At 40.6% G+C, this 23904-nt stretch overlaps 1 protein-coding gene across 5 annotated transcripts in view; it reads right to left on the bottom strand.

Moving 5' to 3' along the window:
• Positions 1-23904, bottom strand: part of Bend7 (BEN domain containing 7) — an 86612-nt gene that overhangs the window by 33209 nt on the left and 29499 nt on the right. For all 5 annotated transcript variants that reach the window (XM_076572745.1, XM_076572746.1, XM_076572748.1 and 2 more), the window contains 3 exons: positions 23077-23199; positions 19643-19911; positions 7562-7787 (listed from right to left, as the gene is read on the bottom strand). In XM_076572745.1, coding sequence (XP_076428860.1) covers positions 7562-7787; positions 19643-19911; positions 23077-23199 — 618 coding nt within the window. The remainder of the gene's footprint in view (positions 1-7561; positions 7788-19642; positions 19912-23076; positions 23200-23904) is intronic.

Genomic DNA, 23904 nt, shown 5'->3' with positions numbered 1-23904 from the left:
GCCTTTAATCACAGCACTAGGCAGACAGAAGCATCTAGATCTCTGTAAACTGCAGGCCTGCCTGGTCTACATAGATAGTTCCAGGCCAGTCTGGGCTATACCATGAAACCTTGTCTCAAACAAAACAAAACAAAACAATGAAAAAGAGAATCCTCAAGTTCAAAGAAGGAAGAAGAACTTGAAATAATGCTATGTTATCATTTACTCCAGAGGAGAAAAAGAATAATCTTTTTGTTGTTGTTGTTTGTTTTTTGAGACAGGGTTTCTCTGTGTAGCTTTGTGCCTTTCCTGGAACTCACTCTGTAGCCCAGGCTGGCCTTGAACTCACAGAGATCCGCCTGCCTCTGCCTCCCGAGTGCTGGGATTAAAGGCGTGCGCCGCCACCGCCCGGCAGAAAAAGAATAGTCTCGAACAGCTAGGGACACTAAGTTTCTGGGGTGAGCTGATGTGTGCTGCCATGGTCACTTTCTCAAAATCAAGATTTGAGGACTATCTCCCATCTACTGAATTAATCTCTGAGGGTGGAGCCCCAGGACCTAGATTTTGATCAACACCCTAGATGACATTGATGTATATGGAAATATAAGAACCACTCTGAAAGGAACTAAAAATTGAGGGCTGCTCATATAGGATTGTTGGGATTCAGTAAGCCCCATTTGTCACCGAGCCTCCATAAAAGGTAGGAAGATATAAACAAAAATTAGGTGAGGGCTGCAGATGAAGCTTCCGGGTGGAATGGTTGCCTAGCATTCGTGATGCCATGAAGCCCTAGGCTTAAACCCCAATAATGACCCACCAAAATAAAAGGCAACAAAACATCTCAATGATCCAGGTAAGAGCCAAGCTTTCTACATGTAATACTGTGGCTGCTATATAGTTATGTCCTGTTTTAAGCAGATTTGTATATCAAAATACCAGCAGGTAAATTAGTAGTCGATCACTCATCTTTCAAAAGGATTCCTGAAGCAAAGCATTCATTAACTGGCTCTTGTTGCCTAACATTTAACCAAGAATTTAATTTACATACAACTTGAGGAGATAAGCTCTATGCAGTATTTGCTTTCAAGCTTTTGTTAAATTCAGTTCTATGCACCAGACAATGTAAGAAGTGTTTCTTTCACTAGAGAAGGAATCAACCTTCTATTTTCTTCCCTAGCATCATAGGATTAGTTCTCAATATCATCAAGAAAAGGCCTACCCTTGAATCCAGGAAATAAATGGAAACAGAGCTTTTGTCTAACTAGAAATTCACTTTGAATATGCTTTGCATCAATGGTACCTGACTGGTTCTCTTAGACCACCAGCAGAGCCAACTTCCCAGCAAATTTTACAAAGATCCAAAATGCTCAATTTTAAGAGAGAAATGTAAGGGTGGGATACTTTATTTTCAAACATTTCTCTATGAAGAACACATGCTAGAAAATGACTTTGGAGTCAGAGACGACAATCTGATGTGGAAGTTCAGTAAATTTACTTAAATGCCTTATAGCCTCTGTCCTCTGTACAAAGAGAAGTAAGATAGATCATCACCACAGGAATATGCAAATTAAAGCTAATGTTTCAGGGAGTTCTGAGAACACAAAAAAGTTGCCATCAAATAATAAGAATAAGCCAGATACAAACTCCATGTCCATATTATTTCAAATCTTTTAAGGTCAAATAATGAATAATAAACTTTTAAAATAGTACGTTTAGCTAGAGAAATATGACAAAGAGTTAAGAGAATTGTATCCCACCTACACTCTAAATAGCTTTTCTTTTTAAAAAAAGTCAATTCACCATAAAATGAATTATTTGCAGTAACTGTGGAAAATAGAGATCCTATCAAATAATAGATATGGACTGCAAGTGTCTAGAGTCATGGGATGAAGTGGGAGCTTTGATGGACATTCCTGTAAGTCACGTGACAGAGCGACATTAAAGATACTGGGCATTCAACTTTGAACTGTCTGGAATACCAAATCGATAAGCTGTCCCTCCCACAGTTCTGGGCCCTTGAGGCTCCCTAGACAGACCAGTGCTGACCTCTTGGAGGTCAATGGCCGGGTTGTTCAGGGGTGGAGTGAGGGGCACCGACCATCTCTTCCATTTGACATACAGAAGTGGTATCAGTTGAATGCAAGGAGATTCAAAACTCCAGCCCAGTTACATAGCAAAAACGTTCTTACCCGTTTACTAAAAAGCCAAATTAAGAATCAGAACTAGGGTTCTAAAAATTGCTTTGTTGTAATTGTTTTTGAAGAGTATCCAGACAGTCAATGTCACATATAGGTAACTCTTAAGAGTCAAACCGCATGGTCCGCTGATCATATCACAGAAACACAAATGGCCGGCCAATGACAGTCTTAGTAGAGACAGAGTGCTGTGAGGCCAGCGAATGGAGTACAAACCTCCACTCTAGGTTTTGGGTACAAAACCAATTATGAATCCCATCTAAGCTACTCAGTTTCACCCAGCACTGCCCCTAAGTCTCTAGTTAATGAGATAAGTTGTTTCCTGCTGCTCAAAATATTAAGGTGAAGTTTTTATTTCTTTATTTGTTTTGTTTACCATTCTGGGGATCAAACCCAGGGCTTCACAAATGCTAAACAAGTGTTCTATGCTCCCAGCCCTCAGGTGAGTTTTTCCTAATTAAGGGTCCTTTCATTAGCAATACCCTAATTCATACTTATACATTAATTTTTAATAGATTATCATTAAGTCTAAGTCCCTATTAGCCCATAAAATTATGTGAAAAGTACCATGTCTACAAAGAGGCTTATGTTTTCCTTTTGAGATACTGTCATGGGGAGAATTATCACACAAAAAGGTTTGTTAATCATCCCCTAGTAGCCTTATTTCCCTGGTGCATTTTATTTTTAAATGAACGACGGTCGAAGCTAGTTTATTTAAGAAAATAAATATCACCTTGAATAATCCCTCTCCTAATCTGGACTTCATTTAGGAAGGTTGCATAATACCAACAGTGAAAGCAGAAAGACACACAATAAAAACAAAACTGTAGACCAACTTCACTGACGAACACAGGTGACAGAAATCTCACTAGAATACCTGCAGACTGGAGCTGGACAGAAAGGCTAGCAGTTAAGAGCACGCCTACTCTTACCAGCACCATCTGAAACTCCAGTTCCAAGGGAACTGATGCCCTCTCCTGAGTTTCATAAGCACTACACACATGTGATGAATACATACAGACATAGGCAAAACAATCGTAAACATACAATAAAATAAATAAATCTAACTTTAAAAAACACTTGTGTGGTAGTTCCAATGTAATTGGCCCCCATAAGCTCAGGGAGTGGCACTATTAGGAGGTGTGGCTTTGCTGGAGTAGCTATGGCCTTGCTGGAGGAAGTGTGTCACTGTGGGGATGGGCTTTGAGGTCTCATATATGCTCAAGACATGCTCAGTGTCTCAATTCACCTCCTTTTGCCTGAGGGATCAAAATGTAGGACTCTCAGCTCTTTCTCCAGAACCATGTCTGCCTGTGTGCTGCCATGTCCAGTCATGATGATAATGAATTAAACCTCTGAAACTGTCCCCGTTAAATGTTTTCCTTTATAAGAGTTGCTATGGTCATGGTGTTTCTTCACAGCAACAGAAACCCTAAGATAAATTGCAAACTGAATCTAAGAACACATAAAAAAGATCATCCATCATGATTAAGTTGGCTTCATCCCAGAGATGCAAGGGTGGCTCAGCATATGTATATCAATACATGTAATCCCCACAACATCTCTGTTCCTACTTACAGGCATTTTACAGAATGTCATCATTTCACAACTGGTGTTTTAACCAATCTAATCACTTTTGCTACTTCACTGATATTTTTACATGTAAGAGTCTATAAAATTAACCACTTACCTCTTCCTACTTTGTACAACTTTTCAAAATAATATACAGCTGGTTCACTATCTCATAAGGGATAGAGCCAGGAAGAATGCATACTAAATGTACATGAAATTCTTTCTCAAATATGAGGCAGACAATGACAGCAGCAATCCAAAGAGCCTCGAGGTTGGTATGTAGGAAGAAATCATTTTACTCCTTCTCCAGATAACTCAGATTCAAAAGACTTGAATTTGGAGAATGTTTCTCTCTACCGATAGTAAGAAAAACTAGAAATAGCTATTATTCTATAGGACTTTCAATACCACCTACTTTCAAATCATTTATAATATGTATAATAAGACCATATAGAGAGAAACATCACAAAGAAAGATGTATGGGGGGGGCTTAAGAGATTTATATTAAAATTTACAATCCATTTTGCTTTCTACTTTATAATTTTCACAGACAATTTATTAGATAACTTGATTAGACATTTACAAGTATATTTTGATGTCTCTGATTCCAAACTGGTTATGAGAAGATAGAATACTTAGCACTAAACCTATTAGGTTAATGAAATAAGGCATAAGTCAAGATGAAAAACAAAAACCTGTGTCTACTCATTCACTCAACGAGTATTTACAGTGTGTAGAGGAAGGAAATGTTCCCCTATATCCCATTAAAATTCAACGACTGAGGCTATAAAATCAACTGATAACAGGCAGGTAGGTTGAGAGGTCAAGTATACACAGAACGAAGAGTGAATACCCCACCCATGGGGCCTAGAAGCTTCTACCCATTCTTCTTAGGGGAGAGAAAATGATTTGGGGGCAAGTTCAATAGACTTAAAGAACAGTGCTAGCTTGTGACTGGGTGTGAGGTCCCTCTCTAGTCCTCTTCTATGACCTGACATAAGGTGTTACATGGACATGATGACGATGGACTCCTCGTGGGGGTGCCTGTTTTAAGGCACCTTCCCACAAAGCTCTTGCTGGCGGGTGCTGCCTGCCAAGTGCCCCTAGCTGAAGCCACCCGAGGATCAACACATTTGGTGGTGGTATACTCTGACTTCCAGCTAGTGACCCAGGTAATATGAACAAAGCTTGTTTTCAAGGTGCCTGTAAGAAATCAGGAAGGATAAACAAATGAAATGTCTTACAAAGCTCGCAGATGCCACCTTCAGAGTTGAATAAAGACTATAGGAGGCCACAGGGTAATCTCTGAAGAGGGAAGCCTGTCAGTTTTCGGACTTACGATTTCTGTCAGCATGAATTATTTTTTTAATTAGAGAAAGAAATAAAACTGGTCTACAATTAGATATGTGTTTTGTCACAGCAACAGAATAAAACCAGAACAGAGTTTTAATAAAAGTAGTATATGGGAATTTTGAGTTATTTGATTAAAATAATTTGCTTTTTTTTTGTAGTAGGAGTAGGGGGTCCTGTTGCTGTATTTATTGATAGCTAAATGTAGAGCTTGGAAAAAATTAAGGCATACCTTCTTTTTTTATTATTATTAAGAAAGTTTCTATTCACTTTACATATTAACCACAGATTTCCCCCCTCTTTCCTCTCCCCACCCTCCAGTCTTCCCCCCAAACCCACCCCACATCCCCACATTTCCCAAGTCAAGGTCTCCCATGTGGAGTCAGCAGAGCCTGGCACACTCAGCTGAGGCAGGTCCAAGCCTCTCCCCTTGCACCAAGGTTGTGCCAGGTGTCATACCATAGGCACTGGGCTCCAAAAAGCCTGCTCATGTACCAGGGTCGAATCCTGATCCCCCTGCCTGCCCCCCCCCCCCCCCCCCGCAAACAGTTCAAGCTAAACAACTGTCTCCTGTGTCCAGAGGAAGGCATACCTTCTTTAAGGATTTGTAGTGTATTTTAAACTCTTGTCTGATGTCTAGTCTATTACTTGGTAACAGATTTTTAAAGTCTTGTCTGATGTATCGGTCTACTTGTAATGATGTATTTCATTACCATCTATTATTAATCTAGCTCTCCTAATGTCACTAAGATGAAATGTGGTCATTTATAGTTCCCCAATTTCAAAGTGCCTCTATAATGTTAATATGCTGTCCTGGAAAAAAAAGAAAGAAAATCAAACCCATTCCCATGTGTATTTCGGAAATGCATCAGCAGCCTTGACCCTCATGTTTGCGAGGCCCAGTCTGTGGAGATGGAAACAGCCCCTTCTCCACTTCAGTGAGTCCTAGTTATATCATTGACTGGTTTTCAAATTCCATAATCTTGTTTTTAGTGTCACTGCAGGCTGAATCATTCTTTTCATAAATGGCAGGGACTGTGATCCTCTGTGGCGCTTTTTATTTAATAGAACTCAACTGTCATCCTAAGTGAAAAAAATTTTGATGGACTATGAGAAATTCCTGTTAATGAAGGCTATGTTCTGGCCATGAACACAGGGTGTCCAGTACTTGCTAGCTCCATTTAAAAATTGAATTATTTTGTAAAGTTAATTGTGAATTTCTAAGTATCCTTTAAGCATTATTGAATTCATTTACTCATTCTGCAGGATAATGGCCAACAGAGGAGGTGGGGCAGCTCTGAGTCAGTCTCCCTGACAATCATGACAAAGTAGAATGGAGCCAGCGAAGAACATTCAGATATTTGAGTTTAAGTGAAGCCCCAATTTAAGGTTTCATTTTCATGGTAGTGTTTACTGAGACTTGGAGTATATATTTTTTAATAATAACATTTATATCTTTCTCTTCCTAAAGTTATAGTCATCAGAGTCCTGAATACAGATACTGAACAGTGAAGAACTAGATGTAAGATATGGAAGTGGCCAGAGATGAAGACATACGTATCCATATACTTCCCTGCTGTGGGATGTCCTGTAGGCTGTAAATATATGTTGTTATGATTGACTGATAAATAAAACGCTAATTGGCCAGTAACCACGCAGGAAGTATAGGCGGGACTAGCAGAGAGAATTGGGGGAACAGGAAGGCTGAGGCACAGAGATGCTGCCAGCCACGGCCATAAAAAGTGAGATATGAGGTACCGGTAAGCCATGAGCCACGTGGCAACTTAAAGACTAATAGATATGGGTTAATTTGAGATACAGAAACTAGATAACAAGAAGCCTGAGCCATTAGGCCAAACAGTTTAAATAATATAAGTGTCTGTGTGTTTATTTTGTAAGTGGGCTTGGCAGGAGCGGGAGAGAAACTCTTCAGCTACACTTCCCAAAGCACGGTGGAACACAGACACGCATTCAAAGGAGGTAAAAGAAGAACGTAGGAAACAAAAGGAACTAAGTTGGTTAGGAATGTGTGGGAGGGACAGTTAAGTGGCTTCATGCATACATATTTAAAATATTTTCAGATGTAATATCTTGATAACACAGTTTCTGAACTTTTCAAGAAATGTACTCCTTTATTTACACTTAAAAATTTAAGATTAAAATCTGCCAAAATCATATTTTAATGAAGTTCCTTGAAATTACTATAAAAAATACTTTGACTTCCCAAGTCTTTTTGGTTCTGCAGCAGATAAAATTGGCTCTGAGTTCAACAATTTCTATTATCTTGAGTAGTATTCTAGTAGTATCTGGGGTGGGGACTTACAGACAAGAGTCATACCCAAGGGTAAGTTGCTAACAACAAATTAGATTAACCTCTAGTTAGCTCAGCATCATTTTACCTATACCTTAATGGAATGGAGGCAAAACTTACCAATAACCCATAAAATAAAATGGCGTGGACCCACCTTTGATTGCACCCACGATGTTCTGGTCTAGTCCTTTTCGGTTGTCATTGAGTCCTCTTTTCCTCTTCCCATTGGGTAAGGAGTTAGCCAAAGTCTTGTCATCAAAAAATGCACACACCAGTTTTCTAAACAGAAGGCTTCCTGAGCGAGTGTAGTTTGACAATATAGAGTCCAGCTGAGACTTAGGCATAAACACATCGAAGCCTTCAGCAAGTTGCACTTCTGGCTACCAAAAGAACAGAAATGTTTCATTAAAAGCAAGATTGTGAAACATGTTACTTTGGGCATAAGTGCAGCAAAAATACCAGTGGCCACTGAAATGTCCGAATCTGGTAAATTACACAGTCTCGGTTATATGTGCTAGAATTTACAATTTATAAAATCAATGACCACTTATAATGTGCAAAATGGGATGCTGTAATTCCAATAGAAGTCTTATCCAAGTACACTGAAAACACGCTTCTATTCATACAAACCTTTCAGAGAAGGCTGGATAATTACACAGTAATACAGTTCTATAGCTAAGGAGACGTGAATCACCTATACCCCAAACCCTCATTGTGTAAATGAAGAAACCAAGGAGAGTGTTCCAAAAATGACTTCAAAATAATTCAAATGCCAAACAATTTCTTTCACTTAAGGTTACAAATACAGGACTACGCCCACAGGTCCCCTGCTCCTTCTATTAGCTATAAATTTCATTTTACCACAATGTATCACTTTACAGAAAGTGATAATGCAAAATAAAAACGGCAGCTGGTCCCACAGTTTCAATCTACGCCCCACACTAACTTGTGGGAGCAATGTCCCAGCACACCCTGTAACACCACTGCAGGGCTTCCTTGCTTGTCAGGAACTTCCTAAAGTCCTTTAGAGAACATTCTGGATATCTGCAACCTGCCTTTTCACCTTGCACTTCTGCTCAGGGCACTTCCTTCCCAGAGCTTTTAACTCCTTCCTGCCCAGAGACAAAGCCATGCACTGTTATTGTTTGTTCTTTAACATAAGCACATTGGTATTTATTATGTTATGCTTTGTATCTCTGGTGTCTACATAGTAGGCACTTAGTAAACTTAAAATTTCATTAGCCATAATCTAAAAAAAAATTTAAAAATTAAAAATAAAATTTTAATATTTATATTAATAATAACGCTTATGTTGTTTCAATGTTTATATTATTTATGTTATTTCAATATGAAAACTGCATTTGGTAGATTTAATCAGAATGAAAGGAATGCCCTACTTACACAAGCTGTATATATAATCACAGCTCACCCCTTGATGTTATATTGGCAACTCTGTAAAGCAGTCCCCTTGGATGAGAGGGTTTGGGATCAGTTTCTCTCCTGGTCAATGGAAGTTACTCTTTTTGCCGTCCTACTTTGCTCAAATGCTCAGCACACGTAAAGTCAAGAATGTTCAGAAGAGGGCCCACATCATTCCGATAGCGAAGGAAGGTGCTCGGGCCTTGCCCCTTGAAAAAGGAACTTTGGACTGGATTAGCCGGAAAGTGATCTCATTCTTCTGCTCCGCTCTGCCATTTAATGTTTGGCTTCTGAACTCCTGGCAAACATCACTGAGAACAGAGCTGTCAGACTGTCCCTGGCTTCCGCATCTTGCTGCTTGCTGGTCAAAGGTACAGAAGGAGCCTGACAGGAGCCAAAGGCTGACCACCTAATTCCTGCGACGGAATGGGCCCACACCGAGCATCGGGAAACACTTGTCAAGTGACCCAACGTGGAATCGTAAGAATGGAGAGAATTCTATCATAAGGCTGACATGGGGATTTATTCAAAATCGAAATTTTATTTTGCATATCCTATGAACTTTAATTCTAAATAAGCTTGTCTCGGAGTTTTAAAAGGAATTCCAGGATCATGTAGACTCCATGAGACTCCCACGAGGGTAGCCTGCAGTTATCTGACCACCGTGGGTGGTGCAGGAGCTCTTAAGTTGCAAGAAAGGAGAGGGAAAGGCCTGCAACTTATTTAATGCACCTCTGGGCTGGATTCTGATGACACTCACCTGGTGTTTAAAACTCAGTCACCTGACTTCTGAGATTTCCAGAATTTCCCCTGGAGGACTTGGACCCTAGCGCAGAAACACCGACCTGAATAAACGCCAGGCAGCCCAGCCGCTCCCTTCTTAATGCCTGCGGAGTACTTCCTATGGAATGTGTTTACGGCACTTTTTCACTGCACTGATTTAGTTGGATGTACAGCTCTTAAGTTCACTGGGCCAAGAATCTAGTTGGCACCTAACAGATGTGTACCAGAATAAACAAAATGCTCCATAGGAACTCAGCACAACGACTAGGTCAGAGTTTTCTTTCCCTCTATGGAGGGAGTGGTCTGCAAGTCTCACGCTGTGGCAAGGCACACACCAGGGTCTTAGAACGCTCACGTGCCGGCTCCAAAAGGAGGAGACTTGGAGAAACTGACCACCTGACTCAGTACCTACTTACTAAGTACCTTCTGTGGGGAGGGATTCAAGGCTGGCTCTGCAGCAGAGACTCACACAAACCATCACACACACTACACAGTAAGGAGAACACCAGCCCAGAGGTTCTGAGCAAGGGCTTTAAGTGCTAACATCAGGCAGGCTTGGAGCTGGGGGCAGAGGGGATACCAGAGGCCGAGGAAGGAGTGGGACAGTACCCTAATAAGGTCTTGAAGATAAGCTTTAGGAGACCACAGTCTAGTTAGTGTTTGCGGCACCTTCTATGACTCCTAAACTAGACATCTGGAGGTTTCTGTGGAGCCAAGCCTTCTCATGACACTGTAATCCTATGGTGTGAGACTGCAGAGGCCATCACGGGCCAAAGCTGTCATTGCTTTCTGTTCTGTCTCCCGCTGCCAGGCTAACACTGTTGTTTTGAGCTATCTTTCCAGTTCCGGGAACATGAACTCACCCACTTGCAAGTACCTTAAGGAGGAGTAAGTAGTCTGATTAGCCTGATGAGGGCAAAGGTGGCTGAGCCAGCTCCTCCCTGCCCGACCCTGCCTCCTATTCAGACTTCTTAGCAGGTAACAACAGAGCACTAACTCGTGTTTAAAGGTGCCACAAATCACCACTTCCTTTAAAGAAAAAAGAAGAGGGGGAGGGCTGGCTTTATGCTGTGAAACATGATACTAATGATCTTGTTTTCACTATGAAACCTTGCTGTAGACAATTGCTAACCGGTCTTATTAGTAAAACGGGAGCCAGATATTGGGGTAAAAAGCTGAGCAATCAGAAAAGCAGAAAGAAGCCAGCCACGTTCTTATCACTTGGAGACCCTCCACCAAAGAGACCCACTTCCTGTATACCTACACCTATGTGTCTTTCTGTTCTGCAATCTCACTTCCTCTGTCCACCCAGCTACATCACTTCCTCTTCCTGCCCAGCTTTGTAATTCCCTGTCTGTCTGTACAGACCTCCAGACCTTTATGGTTAGTGCTGGGATTAAAGGTATGTACCACCACGCCTGGCTCTGTTCCCATTGTGGCCTTGAACTCAGAGATGCAGACAGATCTCTGCCTTCCGAGTGATAGGATTAAAGGCATGTGCTACCATTGCCTGACTTCTATGTTTACTATAGTTGGATGGCTCTGTTCTCTGATCCTCAGGTAAACTTTATTGGGGTACACAGATAAAAATATCATCACATTTCCCCTTTTTTTGTCTAAATAAAAGTTATAACTAATGTAAGAGAAACTACGTAAGTACAATAACTATATATAATATATATAAGCAATAAATATATCAACAATGTCTAGTCCATTTGCATTTGACAAATTCAGTGAAAATATTCCATTATCTATCCTATTTTTGTGAATCCAAAGGATTGTTCTAATTTACCTTCTGTCCTAATTTGTATTACCAAAACTATTTTTTGATGTCTTTCAAACTTATACACTTTACACCTCTTAGTGAGTTTCTTTTCTGAATTTCTTAACAGAGAAAACTATAACTATTTAATCTTCAAGTCCCCCAGAGACTAGAGAAGAAAATAATATTACCTAGTAAAACTGGAAGTGCAAACAAGTGACTTCCAAAAAATGTGAGTTATGACAGAAACAGCCAGCTGCCTAGACAATCACCTGAGGTTTGGTCAGGCAATGGTAGCACATACCTTTAATCCTATCACTGGAAGGCAGAGATCTGTCTGCATCTCTGTGAGTTCAAGGCCACAATGGGAACAGAGCCAGGCGTGGTGGTACATACCTTTAATCCCAGCACTAACCATAAAGGTCTGGAGGTCTATACAGACAGACAGGAAGTTACAGAGCTGGGCAGGAAGAGGAAGTGATGTAGCTGGGTGGAAAGAGGAAATGAGATTGCAGAACAGAAAGACACATAGGCATAGGTATACAGGAAGTGGGTCTCTTTGGTGGAGGATATCCAAGTGGTAAGAATGTGGCTGGCTTCTTTCTTGATCTTCAGGTAAACTTTATTGGGGTACACAGATAAAATATCACCACACCTTGCTTGCCTTTTGTACTACTTTATAAGCATAGTCATAGTACATTATTACCATATAAGAAACCACAACTCTGCACATATATTTGAAAACAGGTTAAAACGTTCTCTAGTTGTAGAATCATTATCTTTTTGTTTATTGGCTTCAGTTTAAATGAGTCTTTTTACTGATAATAGTTAAAAAACAAACACTTCTAAATAAGCATCATTAAAAAAAACCCTCTAGACTTTCCATGATAGATGTATTATTTGATGCTCAAGCCAAGACAGAGAGCTAATATACTAATTTGCAGAGTCTAATGTTATGGAAATAAGATGATGATTAAATGAAGACATCCAAATTAGGGGCACAATTTACAATGTTTACAGTAATTATTTTTAGGGTTCACTACAAATTCTCACTATGCAGTGTCTTACTTTAGGTACCTCAGCCACTGAGTTCACTATATCAGTACTGGAAATTCCTTATCCAGTGAGATTTCATCTTACACTGGTGATGTTCTGGAAGCCAAAACTGCTCCGACCTAATGGTTCTTGAAAATGTCCCTGGACCAAGGACAGCTACATTGACTGTATTGTTTCTTTGCATTTCTGGTGCAGTATTCCTTCAGCTTAGATGAAGTTGGGGTTAAGATCCAATTTAGGGATAGATTTTCCAACCAGGTAACCGGAAAGCCACTTCCCCAACCCTGACACCCACAAGTCCCTATGAGCATATCAGAAGATACTTAAAGAGATCATATAAATGAATCACTCAGAGAACATATCTGATACAGGCTATTTTATATAAAATATTAATAGCACTACAAAATTACAGTAAGACATTTAACAACTTTCATATTATAATTGATTAAGAGGAAAAAGGAGCACATAGATGCTTATGTTTGGCATTAGCCCCAGGTTTTCAACTGTAAATTAATAAATGATACACAATGATTTTCAAGTTCTATGTTGTACAAGCCCCACATTTATAGGCACGTGCACAAGGCTGTGTGAATAAGGTGATGTGAGATGGGGACTGGGGAGTCAGGCCCGCTGGCAAGCCTCTGAATGGCTTAGGACAGACCTTTAAAGAAAACTACGAAGGTGAATTCTGCTGAGTACAATGGATTTATATAGTGAGCCTTTGTCCTATTTATGTAGCAGTGTATTTGATATATTCCTAGGAAAATGAGTTTTAGCTTATGAAAGAAAAAAATTTAAAACAAATAAAACCCATAACATTTGCTTTTGTTTTGCTCGTAAGTGTTAACACTGTATCCAACAAATCAAGTCTGCTCGGGGTAGACTCACTATTACCATTTTTTAAATGCTACCTCAAAGCACTTGGCCAATGAACATCTGAGACAGGGGTCAGGTCTGCTCAGGCTGGCTAGAATCTGTCTGCTGTTGTTAAGCAGTCGAGCCCAGGTGTGGCCTAAGGCTGTGGCTGAGCAGAGAATTCCCAGTGGTAATGGAACAGAAGTCACTGGCTGTACTCCACCAAGACCAATATTGTAAGACAGATATTAAAAAGTGCTTGGCCAAATTTCTATGAAAAAGCAAGTGTAATAACACAGCATAAAAAGAAACCATTAACGTTCTAATTCTTTTAAGTTTCTTTGATAGAATTCTGGTAGAATTAAGGATTTTAGAAGAGATGATACAATTTGGTATCTTCATGCATTTGCATAATGAGTTTCTAGCCTTTCAGAAATGGGGCTAGCCTTTTCCTTCTCAGGCAGTAAATTCACGATGCTGAACATTAAGTCCTGATTTATGTTAAAGATGACTGAACTAAATGGACAACGTGAAGGTTTTAACACCACAACTGTAGCTTCTTCTCCCCCAACTCCACTGAAATTGCTCCTCTGAGAAGATGGCCACGTTGAGACCCCTGTCTTTGACCTTCCAGGTAGAGAAGTCCCAGTCTCCCCAGTTTTCAGGAGGCATTCTGACTGCCTGTACTGCGACTATAGCCTAAGGTACTGCCTGTGAATTTCTCCCTGTGTGCTTTAAAGAGCAAAGAGTATTATGTTCTCTTTAGAGCATCCGGGAAAATAATGGGATAACTGACATTTATTTGTTACTTACTATATTCTAGACCTAGGGCAGTTGTTCTCAACCTTCATAATGCGTTGACACTTTAATACAGTTCCTTATGATGTGGTGACCCCCAATTATAAAATTATTTCATTGAGACTTCATAACTGTAATTTTGACAATGTTATGAAACAACGTAAATACCTGATATGAAGGAATCTGATATGTGATTCTTGTGAAAGGGTTGTTCGACAGCTAGGTTGAGAACCTGCCCTAGAGTAACACAGAACACATCAATTTTCTAATTTTTCTCATTCTATGAACTGGCTACCATCATTAGTCCAAAGTTTCACATGCGAAGGCCCAGGGAGGTTGAGCAACTTGTTAAAGACCATCCAACCAACGTGACGAGGCAAGCACTTGAACCCAAGCAGCCTGCCATAGAATCCTAGGCTCTCTCACACACATGCCTTCATGTCAATGAGTAAATGGAATAATGATCTCCACGATTTACCTTAATTGATCCTAGCAGAATATTATATCTATTGAGATAAGATGGTATCAAGAAAGCACCCTGAATTAAGAAGCTATTTTTGTTGAAGGCACCAATGCATTTAAAATTATTTAAGAAGCATACAAAATCAGAATTAACAAAATTATCTTAAACTGATGAATATTCATCATTTGTCTTCTGTTAACTTAGAATTTTTGCCATCTAGAATTACTGGAGAATATTTATAATAACTCCATCAAATAAAACATTTTCTATGATTAAAAATTATGAAATAGTTTTTAAGAGCTTCTCTGAGTGGTTCAATAAAGCAAAGCAAACAAAACAAAACAGAAGTCAGCCATCAACCAAACCAAAGCTAACGTAGTTCAGGTCCACTGCCTTAAACAACAAATCAACAGATCCAGCATCGAAAAGCAGGGGCTATAAGAAATGAGCAACTGTTTTGTCTCCGTACTAACAGAACACTGTGCTGTGAATTCAGGAAAGAAGAATTAAATAAAGTATTGGAATCTCAGAATTGGGTAACAGGTCTGAGTTCTACGTAAGTGCTAATTTGAAAAGGGTCAAATAGTCATGCTCCACACGTGAAGCCCCGCCCCCTAGCTATTGCCGCCTCCGAAGCCCTATATGTTCATGTGCGTCTGATCATTTATACAGACAGCTAAATGTACTTAACCGTGTTTACATTTGTTCCTCTAAAGGTACTTAGGTAGGAACAGTAAGGTTAAAAAAAGAACCATTATGGGGCTGGAGAGATGGCTCAGAGGTTAAGAGCACTGGCTGCTCTACCAGAGGTCCTGAGTTCAATTCCCAGCACCCACGTGGTGGCTCACAACCATCTATAATTAGATCTGATGCCCTCTTCTGTGTGCATAATAAATAAATAAATCTTTAAAAAAAAAAAAAAAAAAAAAACCATTATTTACTGAGTGCTTGAAATGTGACAGGCACTGTTCTAAGCTTTACATAGAAGGCTTCATTAATTCTTCCGGAGACCAACTTTGTGAAGAAAGCATTGTTATCCCCCTTTAGAGGGAAGATGCTAAGTGAGGACCAGGGTTCACTTGCTCAGGGTCACACAGCTGAAACCCTAATCCAGCAGCCTGCTCCTTTAACCACTTACTTTCCCCCAAAAGAGTGCCAAGTAAAGAGAACGAGAAAGTCCCAGTCTAACCACTTGGTTCTCTTCCACATAATGATCAGTCATAGAGAGTGACTGATGGCTCATCATGTCTAGGAAGTGTGCTTGAGGGCTGGAGAGATGGCAGCTCAGTGCTTAAGAAGAATGAACACTGGATGCTTTTCCAGAAGACCGGGGTTGGACATGGTGGTTCACAATCGTCTGTAACTCCAATTCAGGGAGTCCCAACAGTTTCTTCTAGCCTCCATGGGCACCAGGCATACACATGGTACACACACATACATGAAGACAAAATACCCATACATATAAAAAATGAAAGATCCAAAAAAGGAAGTGGACTTGCGTGGACACCCAACGTCTTTCCCACAGTGAACAAGGGCAGATGGTGACTGGCGTGGAGACTTAGCTGGACCTCCCCTGACCCTGCCCACTTGCACAGGCTCCCTTTAAGAGGATAACAGTAAGAAGCCCTCCAAGAGTAAGGATTAATGAGATGACTTATTTCACACAGGATGTCACATGAGTATTATTACTCCTAACATCTGACCCTGTTCTTAAGGATCTGGGATGAAAGGCTACACAATCATGAAAATAATTAAGAAAAAAACCACAGAAGGTTCCATAAAGGAGAATTTCTCAAACTGGATCAGAGCACCGACATGTTTGGGGCAGAGAGGGGGGCAAGAGGAAGTAGGTGGCAGTTATACTGAGGAGTGGGCTGTAACTGATGCCAGATCTGGACCCAGTGTTTTCTCAGTTCATTGTGCACAAGGTGTTTCATGCATGAGTAAATATTTTGTCATTGTAGATTAAGTAAATTGCATTTATCAAATACCTTTTATATGTAAGGCATTGCAATAGGATTTTCTCATATATGACATATCATTAAATGCATTGGTATTTCAGTGGGTCTTGGCTGGAGCTTCGTGCATTCCTGGACTTGAGAAGGGACAATCATGATTCAGAAGATGTGAGTTATCTAGTATTTCTACAGATCCACATGGGCTCTTACATTAGAGGTTGTGATATGAATACACACAACTGCATTTTTGTGACTGGACAAGTTCATGCAAAAAGAGTAGCTCAATACATTGCAAATCTTCAAAAATAATTCAGTTTTTAAAAATAATTTAATTTTTACTTTATGTATGTTGGTGTTCTGCCCACATGTATGTCTGTGTGAGGGTGTTGGGCCTCCCGGAGCTGGAGTTAGAGACAGTGTGAGTTGCCATATGGGTGCTGGGAATTGAACTTGGGTCCCTTAGAAGAGCAGTCAGTGCTCTTAAATGCTGAGCTATCTCTTCAGCCTAGTTTTTTTGTTCGTTTGTTTTAATTTAGCAATTAGCAGAGGTGTGATGCTTAACACTAGTCTTTCTCCTGTGCTAACAGGGTCTAAATATTTGAAGACACTAACCTGACTTTTCCTTCCTATCCAGAGCAGAGCACCAGCTCTGTGCTTGCTCCTCCTACCATGGGTAAAGCTGAAGAGGAAACAGCTAGCCACCCACCTCCTTCCAAGACAAAGAGCAGGGTTTGCTTTGCCTTCAGCAACCAGGTCTTTCCTCAATGGCTTATCACTCTTGCCTGGTTAACTAGAGGGATCTTCTTCCTGTCTGCGTAGACTCTACACCGGTGGTTCTCAACCTTCCCAATGCTGCACCCCTTTAGTACAGTTCCTCATGTTGTGGGGACCCTCAACCATAACATTTTCATTGCTACTTCATAACTGTAATCGTGCTACTGTTATGAATCATAATGTAAATGTCTGTGTTTTCTGATGGTCTTAGGTGACCTCTGTGAAAGGGTTGTTCAACCTCCCAGGGGGTCATGACCCACAGGTTGAGAAGCACTGCTCTAGTATTTCCTCTCTTCATCTGTCTGTCATTCATAATGTGACTCCAGTCACTATTCCCAAACAAGTATTTGTTCCTCTGCATGAAACTTGCACTGACTCCCTATTGCCCCCAAGATGAAAATGGAAGGGACCTCACATGCCATATCAAGGTTTCGCTCCTGGAAGCATTCTACTTTTCCAAAGCCAGTCAGCTATTCTAGTAACAATGGACTATATGCTCTATACTATGACTTTGAACTTGGTCCTCTGAACACTGAGGATTTTTCATAGACCATTTTCAAATAAATTCCTATCTCCTTATAGTTTCTTCAACTTGTTTTATAGAATAATTGCTATAAAAATTAGAAGAATTATTTCCTCTATACTTCCATTAAAAATTTTATAGCCTTAGAGTTAAGAAATATTAAGATTAGAAAGGGACCTAAAGTTGGATACTTTAACACAGAGAGTCCTTTTTGGGGGGATTCAAGCCCTGCCCCTCATCCCAGGAATTGCACAGGCCAGCCTCATGAGTGTCTATGAGCACCACCCACGCACAGCATTTTCGCAGCCAGTACTGAGACTCACTGCCAAGTGCTCTTGGTGCAGGTTTAGTTTCCATTGAAGAGATGAGTCCAATAGTGTTATCAGATGGGTTCTGTAAAGATGATACACTCACAGACCTCCAGTTTATAGTTAAAATATACTTGGAATTGAACAATAAAAAGGGAGAATTCAGTTATTAATGGCAGTAAACATAACTAAATCGGAGATGATCTAGTCTCAATTACCATTCCTAATATATCAATGCCTATCAGAAAAGAAGTTTAAGGAAAATATGACAGTGTGTCAAAAACAGTTTAACTACTCTGTGGAATAATTTACCTGTTTTCAAATACATGACTTAACCTAGGGCTTGAACTAGGCCTTAGCTGTAGCGATGACATATACCATCAGATGAGGGAACTGGTCCCATGCAGAACCTCATTACCACAAAGGATTTTGTAAATTAAATAGTAATTTACAAGAGCTTAATGGCTGTAGCATATACTTAGGATGAAAACGAAATGCCTCATTCACACTGAGGATTGGATGAAAGTGCTACAGATTTTCTAAATCTGAAAACATAGCGAGATAATTCTTTTCATTGCTTCTCTTCATTGAGGACCAAAACGTGGATCTATGCCAGCAAACTGTGTTCCTATAATTCAAAATATACTACTTTAAAAAAATTACAAATTTATTTCTTATTTAAAGTTTAGAAGGTAGGGCCAAACTCCAATCCTATAGGAGTCTGTGGGAGTTCTCAGCAGGGGCCTCATCCTATGCAATCTGCTAATAATGAATCACTTTTTCTTGTTTATTTTAAGAACTCTGCCAACAAGTTGGGGTTCACAACATAAATGTACTTTAGATAAAGATATTGTAAATAGAGTATGCAGCTGCAAATTCAGCACATTATGATAGAAATTCATTTATGGTCCTATGAATATAAAACAGCAAGTCAGATGGATATCTCAGATGCAATCTACCATCCTAGACTGCGAAAACATTCTAGCCATGATATTAAAATAGCAAACCTTTGCAGAGCGTTAACCTATCATTACTCGGAGTAAATGGCATGACACTGCCACCTAATTAGCAGTGTGGCTTGCATCTATAAAACAGAATTAGCACCACTGCTCCTTTTTTATTCTTAGTTTGTGTTTCCACAAAGGTATGACCTTATCTGTATGCTTCTGTGTTCATTTATGCCCATCTACAAAGGATTTAATTATGTTCTTTTGGTTTTCTACACTGAGGAAATTGAAAACTGCCACTTGGAAATTAAAAATCTTAAAGAAATTAGTGAGCAGATTATTTACAACACACCCTTCTTTCGGAGATAAGGAACGGAATGCCTTTGATTAAGGGAGGCATACATTTTTCAGAGAAGGAAGCCCCAGGCAAGGAGGTTCTTACTAGTCTTCTCTTCCTCCTCCCCACATGAATTCCTCCAAGTTTCTCTACTTGTTTGGGCCAGAACTAGTTAAATGGAGAGTGTCTTAACACTATAAGGTTCCTAAAACTTCTATCAACTGGGTCGGCAGCCAGGAAACATCAACTTACATCTGAGGAAGGCGATTCGAGAACAATGCCAAATCCCAGGACGTGGCTCTCCTCAGTGGAGGTGTGCTCTGCGGCTTGGAGAGCGGGTGGCCTTGTGGCCATGGCTGCTGGCTTCTTCTCAATTTCCAACGGACTGGGCTTTGGTTTCACAGTCACAGGTTCCATAGTCTTTGGAAGCACCTTTTTCTTTTTATTTCTCTTGCGTGAGACAGCGGTTCGCTGGGAGCATATAAGGGAAATTGGGGGTTGTTGTCTGTTTTGAGTTCCAACTGTGGACAATAAACACAAATATGGTACAGGCACTTGTGTCTGAGGAAAACCTACCCGGGTGTGTCTCTGTGATTTACAAACTGACAGTGAAGTGAGGTTCCCTCAGGAGGAAGCACAGGTAGGTAAGTCTCACTCTGTACAGCGGGGCTGCCAGAGGCAGCCAGGGCCACCTTACAGTCCTAACAGCAGAGCATCATCCAGGAGAAACCACTCTGAACACAGTGGACCATGGACCACTACAGCATCCTGGCTTCAACGGAAGGAAAGGGTTAAGAGCTATGGAAAAATATGGCTTCATGAATCATGTGACAGGTTGGAATGAGAACTCCAGAACTTAAATTTAGGTATAGATGCTCATGCTCTCTGGTAAGCTCATTTCAGCAAAACCCCTAATGTCCCTTAGAGTTCAACTGATCAGTTACAGTCTACAAGGGCTGAAATGATGATATTTTTGGCAAGACTGGTTGAAAGAAACCGTTTGGAAGAATTCTATCTAGAACAGGGCTGGGTAAGCACATGGGCAAGTCATGTTGATCACTTGATCCTGCCAAGTCTTTCTTTCCTCATAAAGTATCCTCTGCACGTCAACTAGCTTCAGCGTGCTGTGTTCCACGGCATCAGAACAGGCCGCTTGCTTCTCCAGCTCTCGTTTTTACATAGTGAAAAGTACGGATGGGCATGGCTGTGAGCAGGTCAAGTCCATCAGCAAGTCAACAAATGGTACAGTGGCAAGTGTTCACAACAAACACATACTTGAGGAATCCAAGATGGCAAGTTTACTTTTCACAGGGTGCTCTGAGAAGGAGCGTATCAACCATTCTGATGGAATGTGAAATAGGAAAATATGGCTTCAATTTGCATCAAATCCTCCCCTATCAACATGGCTTCCTAAATAAAGACTACAAGGTGTGCCTGCTTTTTTTTTTTTTTTAAACAGAAAGAAACCTATAAACACAGCCACATGAAAACCAAGTCTTTAAATGCACATCAACACAGCCTATTTCCTCTTACTTATTTCCTGTAAGTCTGGAAATCAAGAGTATTTACACTGATCCAAATATTTTTCCTCTGCACTAGAAGGTAATTTCCAAGTTTTACTAGCTGGATTGTTTCACTATGCACACGGTGATTAGTGACAATGGTTCTAGATCTTAACTACACATTAGAATCGGTGTGGAGTTTTGAAAAGTACTCCTATGCCTTAAGAACCTGTCCTGTACTCAGTGGGTCAAAATGTCCAGTCGTGGGGCCAGGGCATCAATATCACTGCAAGGATTCTCCAGAGACTCCAGCACACAGCCAGCTGCATTTTAGTTCCAGGCAAGCCTGTCTTGTCCACAGGGTCAAATGGACTCCAGAAACTGTGAGCAGGAATAGCTAGGCTGCAGCCCCCAGACCCAAGCTCTTTTTAAGCTCAGTTGTTGAAATGTTTTTGGTGTTCAGATAGGGCTACTGAGTCTCGCTTCTGCAAGTCTTGAAAGAGCCCAGTCTTCCTGGGCTCAGATCTGCTTGATCTACGTCCCTGCCTTCCTGTAAAACAAAGGTGAATCTTTCAAAATAGAATTTCAATCTAAGTCTCACGGGCAATAAACTTAAAGTAAATCTGCCCACATAACATGAATTTTTAAATTGGAGAAAATTAAAAGAGAGTCGTTTATTTAGTTTATCCTTTTTGTTCTCCACAGCTCTGGAATCATTTGCCTCGCTAATCTGCAAAGGTTCAGAAGGGAAAACATGGCGACAAAATGGCATTTACTTAATAGATTCTAAAAAGGCTCCCGTCAAGGATTTACATGGGTGCAATTTGCAGTCTGCCATTTCAGTAGTAAGGAGCTTAAGTAACAAAATACATCATTACAATTTCATATGCATGTTTTTTAAGTACTAACAAATTCCCTCTCTGTGAACAGCACCTACAGAGTGAAGTGACTTTTCTTTCTGAGGTCCTCACGCAGGAGATGGCAGCCTCTGCCGGCTTATATGGACACAGGGTGTCATGGTGGAACATGTGATTCAGGTGCCTACTGACTTGACAAAACGCTTATTTCTGCTTTGGGACAAGGCCAAATTTGGTCCTTAAAAATATGTTGCCTAGAAATCTTTTTGGTTTCTCTATAAATTTGATTGTGGGCAACTGATACATCTAAGTATTGAGCTTTGTATATCAAAACCACATCACGGAATGTGAGGATTTTACTAGAATACACTGGCTGGTACCAAGTGCATTTTCTGAGGGATGACTTTGTGAACACCAACCATGATGGGCAGAAGAGCCATCAGCACAGGGCTGGGCTGCTTTCCTACATTAACATCAACCAGCAGTTTCCCCATCAAGAGGGATTTGTTATTTTTTGCATATGTGACAAAATAAAAGTTCCAATTTCCTTACTGATTGTGAAGATTGGAAAATAAACCACTAACCCTTGACTTCCAAACTTCTACAGAATGCTGAGGGACCTTTAGAAGACACTGAGGTGTGCATCCTACCTTACCAAATCTAATTTTCTGTTGCTATCTCCTTCACATTTAAAAACAACACCAAGAAGTAGATATTAATAGTCCATTCAGAGATGAGAATGGGAAGGCCTAGAAGTCATCCAGCTAGAGGGTGAGAAACTGGGAATTCAATTCCCAGCTATACACACCCTGTTCCATTGTTCACCTTCCCCAATGACAAAGAGAAGAGAAAGTCAAGTGAAGGAAGCGGACAGACACGAGGTACGTCTGATCATCTACACCCTGATGCAGGCAGCGAAGTCACAAGCAGAGCCTGTGGCTTGCCACTTCTCATTTGCTCAGGTCCTTGAGCGTCTTCAACAGGGAAGCTTGTATTTCCTGAAGGGCTCTTTCACATAAGATATTCCAAAATTTAATTAACTGGCATTTGTGAAGTACCAGGAGATCATGGGATGAAGTACGCCGAGTTCATGTGCATAAGCCTGACAGCAGTATTGGGGCAATAACAAAATCTGTTTGATTTGCTAAGAAAATAAAGTAAGACAAAAATCACAGGTTGTTGGAAAAGTCGAGAAAATGAATAGTTGAAAAGGCACAGCAAGACAGCAAGGGGGGAGGAGTGTGGGACAAAAGGACAACGCACACAACTAAAGATGTCAGCTCCACACTCACAATCAAAGGATGCATTGGAGGGCTGAGCTTTGTACCTGCTTGAAACTGCATTAATTTCCTCATGGTCTTGAGTTCTTGGAGAATGGCCTGCAACGTTGACTGGCAGTTACAAGTACAACAGTTGGATCCAGCTGATGAATTCACCCCTGGAAGTTCTCCTAAGCATGAAAGAAAAAATGATATACTTCCAAAGCATGCAAAAAAAATAATTATAAAGAAAAGAAAAAAAAAAAACGTATCTTGACAGGATTTTGAAGTATGTACAATTATCATCAAACTGTGCCAGAAGAAAATGTACCTAGTAATTTTCACAACCTGAATTCGGGGGTCTGACTTTATCTAATTACCCAGCCTTCTGTTTGTAAGGAGCATGCTGTGTCACAGGTAGCGGGGTCTGTGTGAACGCAGGCACACAATGCTCTGCGCCAAGGCAGGCCTGTCTACTGCGAGGCCAGTTCATCTCAGAGAACAACACTCTGACAAGTCATGATAAACACTCATGCGACTTTCTCTTACATTTCTGGTTGTGAGCCTAGCCTTAAATGGCTGGGCCATCTCTCCAGCCCTCATGCTACCTTCTCAAACAGTAAAAACAAAACCAGAAAGTCCCAGGTCTGCATCAGCCTCACAAAACCCCTGCTAGCATGCATGTTATAAAGTTCACATTAAGAACCAAGGCAGCCTAACGGAGACTAGCCTGACTGGTCGGCCTGCCATGTCAACAATGAAGAGCTGTGGCTACACAAGAACTTCTGCGACAGTCTCTGCTGGGCTGGGGACAAGAAGGAGGCAGGAGGCAGGGCCTGAAAGCTCCGAGGTGTCTGTAGGTTGCTTTTCTTCTTGAAGGAGTACCCTTCTTTTCT

The sequence above is a fragment of the Peromyscus maniculatus genome, chromosome 5, assembly GCF_049852395.1.
Source record: "Peromyscus maniculatus bairdii isolate BWxNUB_F1_BW_parent chromosome 5, HU_Pman_BW_mat_3.1, whole genome shotgun sequence".
Lineage (NCBI taxonomy): Eukaryota > Metazoa > Chordata > Mammalia > Rodentia > Cricetidae > Peromyscus > Peromyscus maniculatus.
This window is presented reverse-complemented; position numbering and strand designations above follow the sequence as displayed.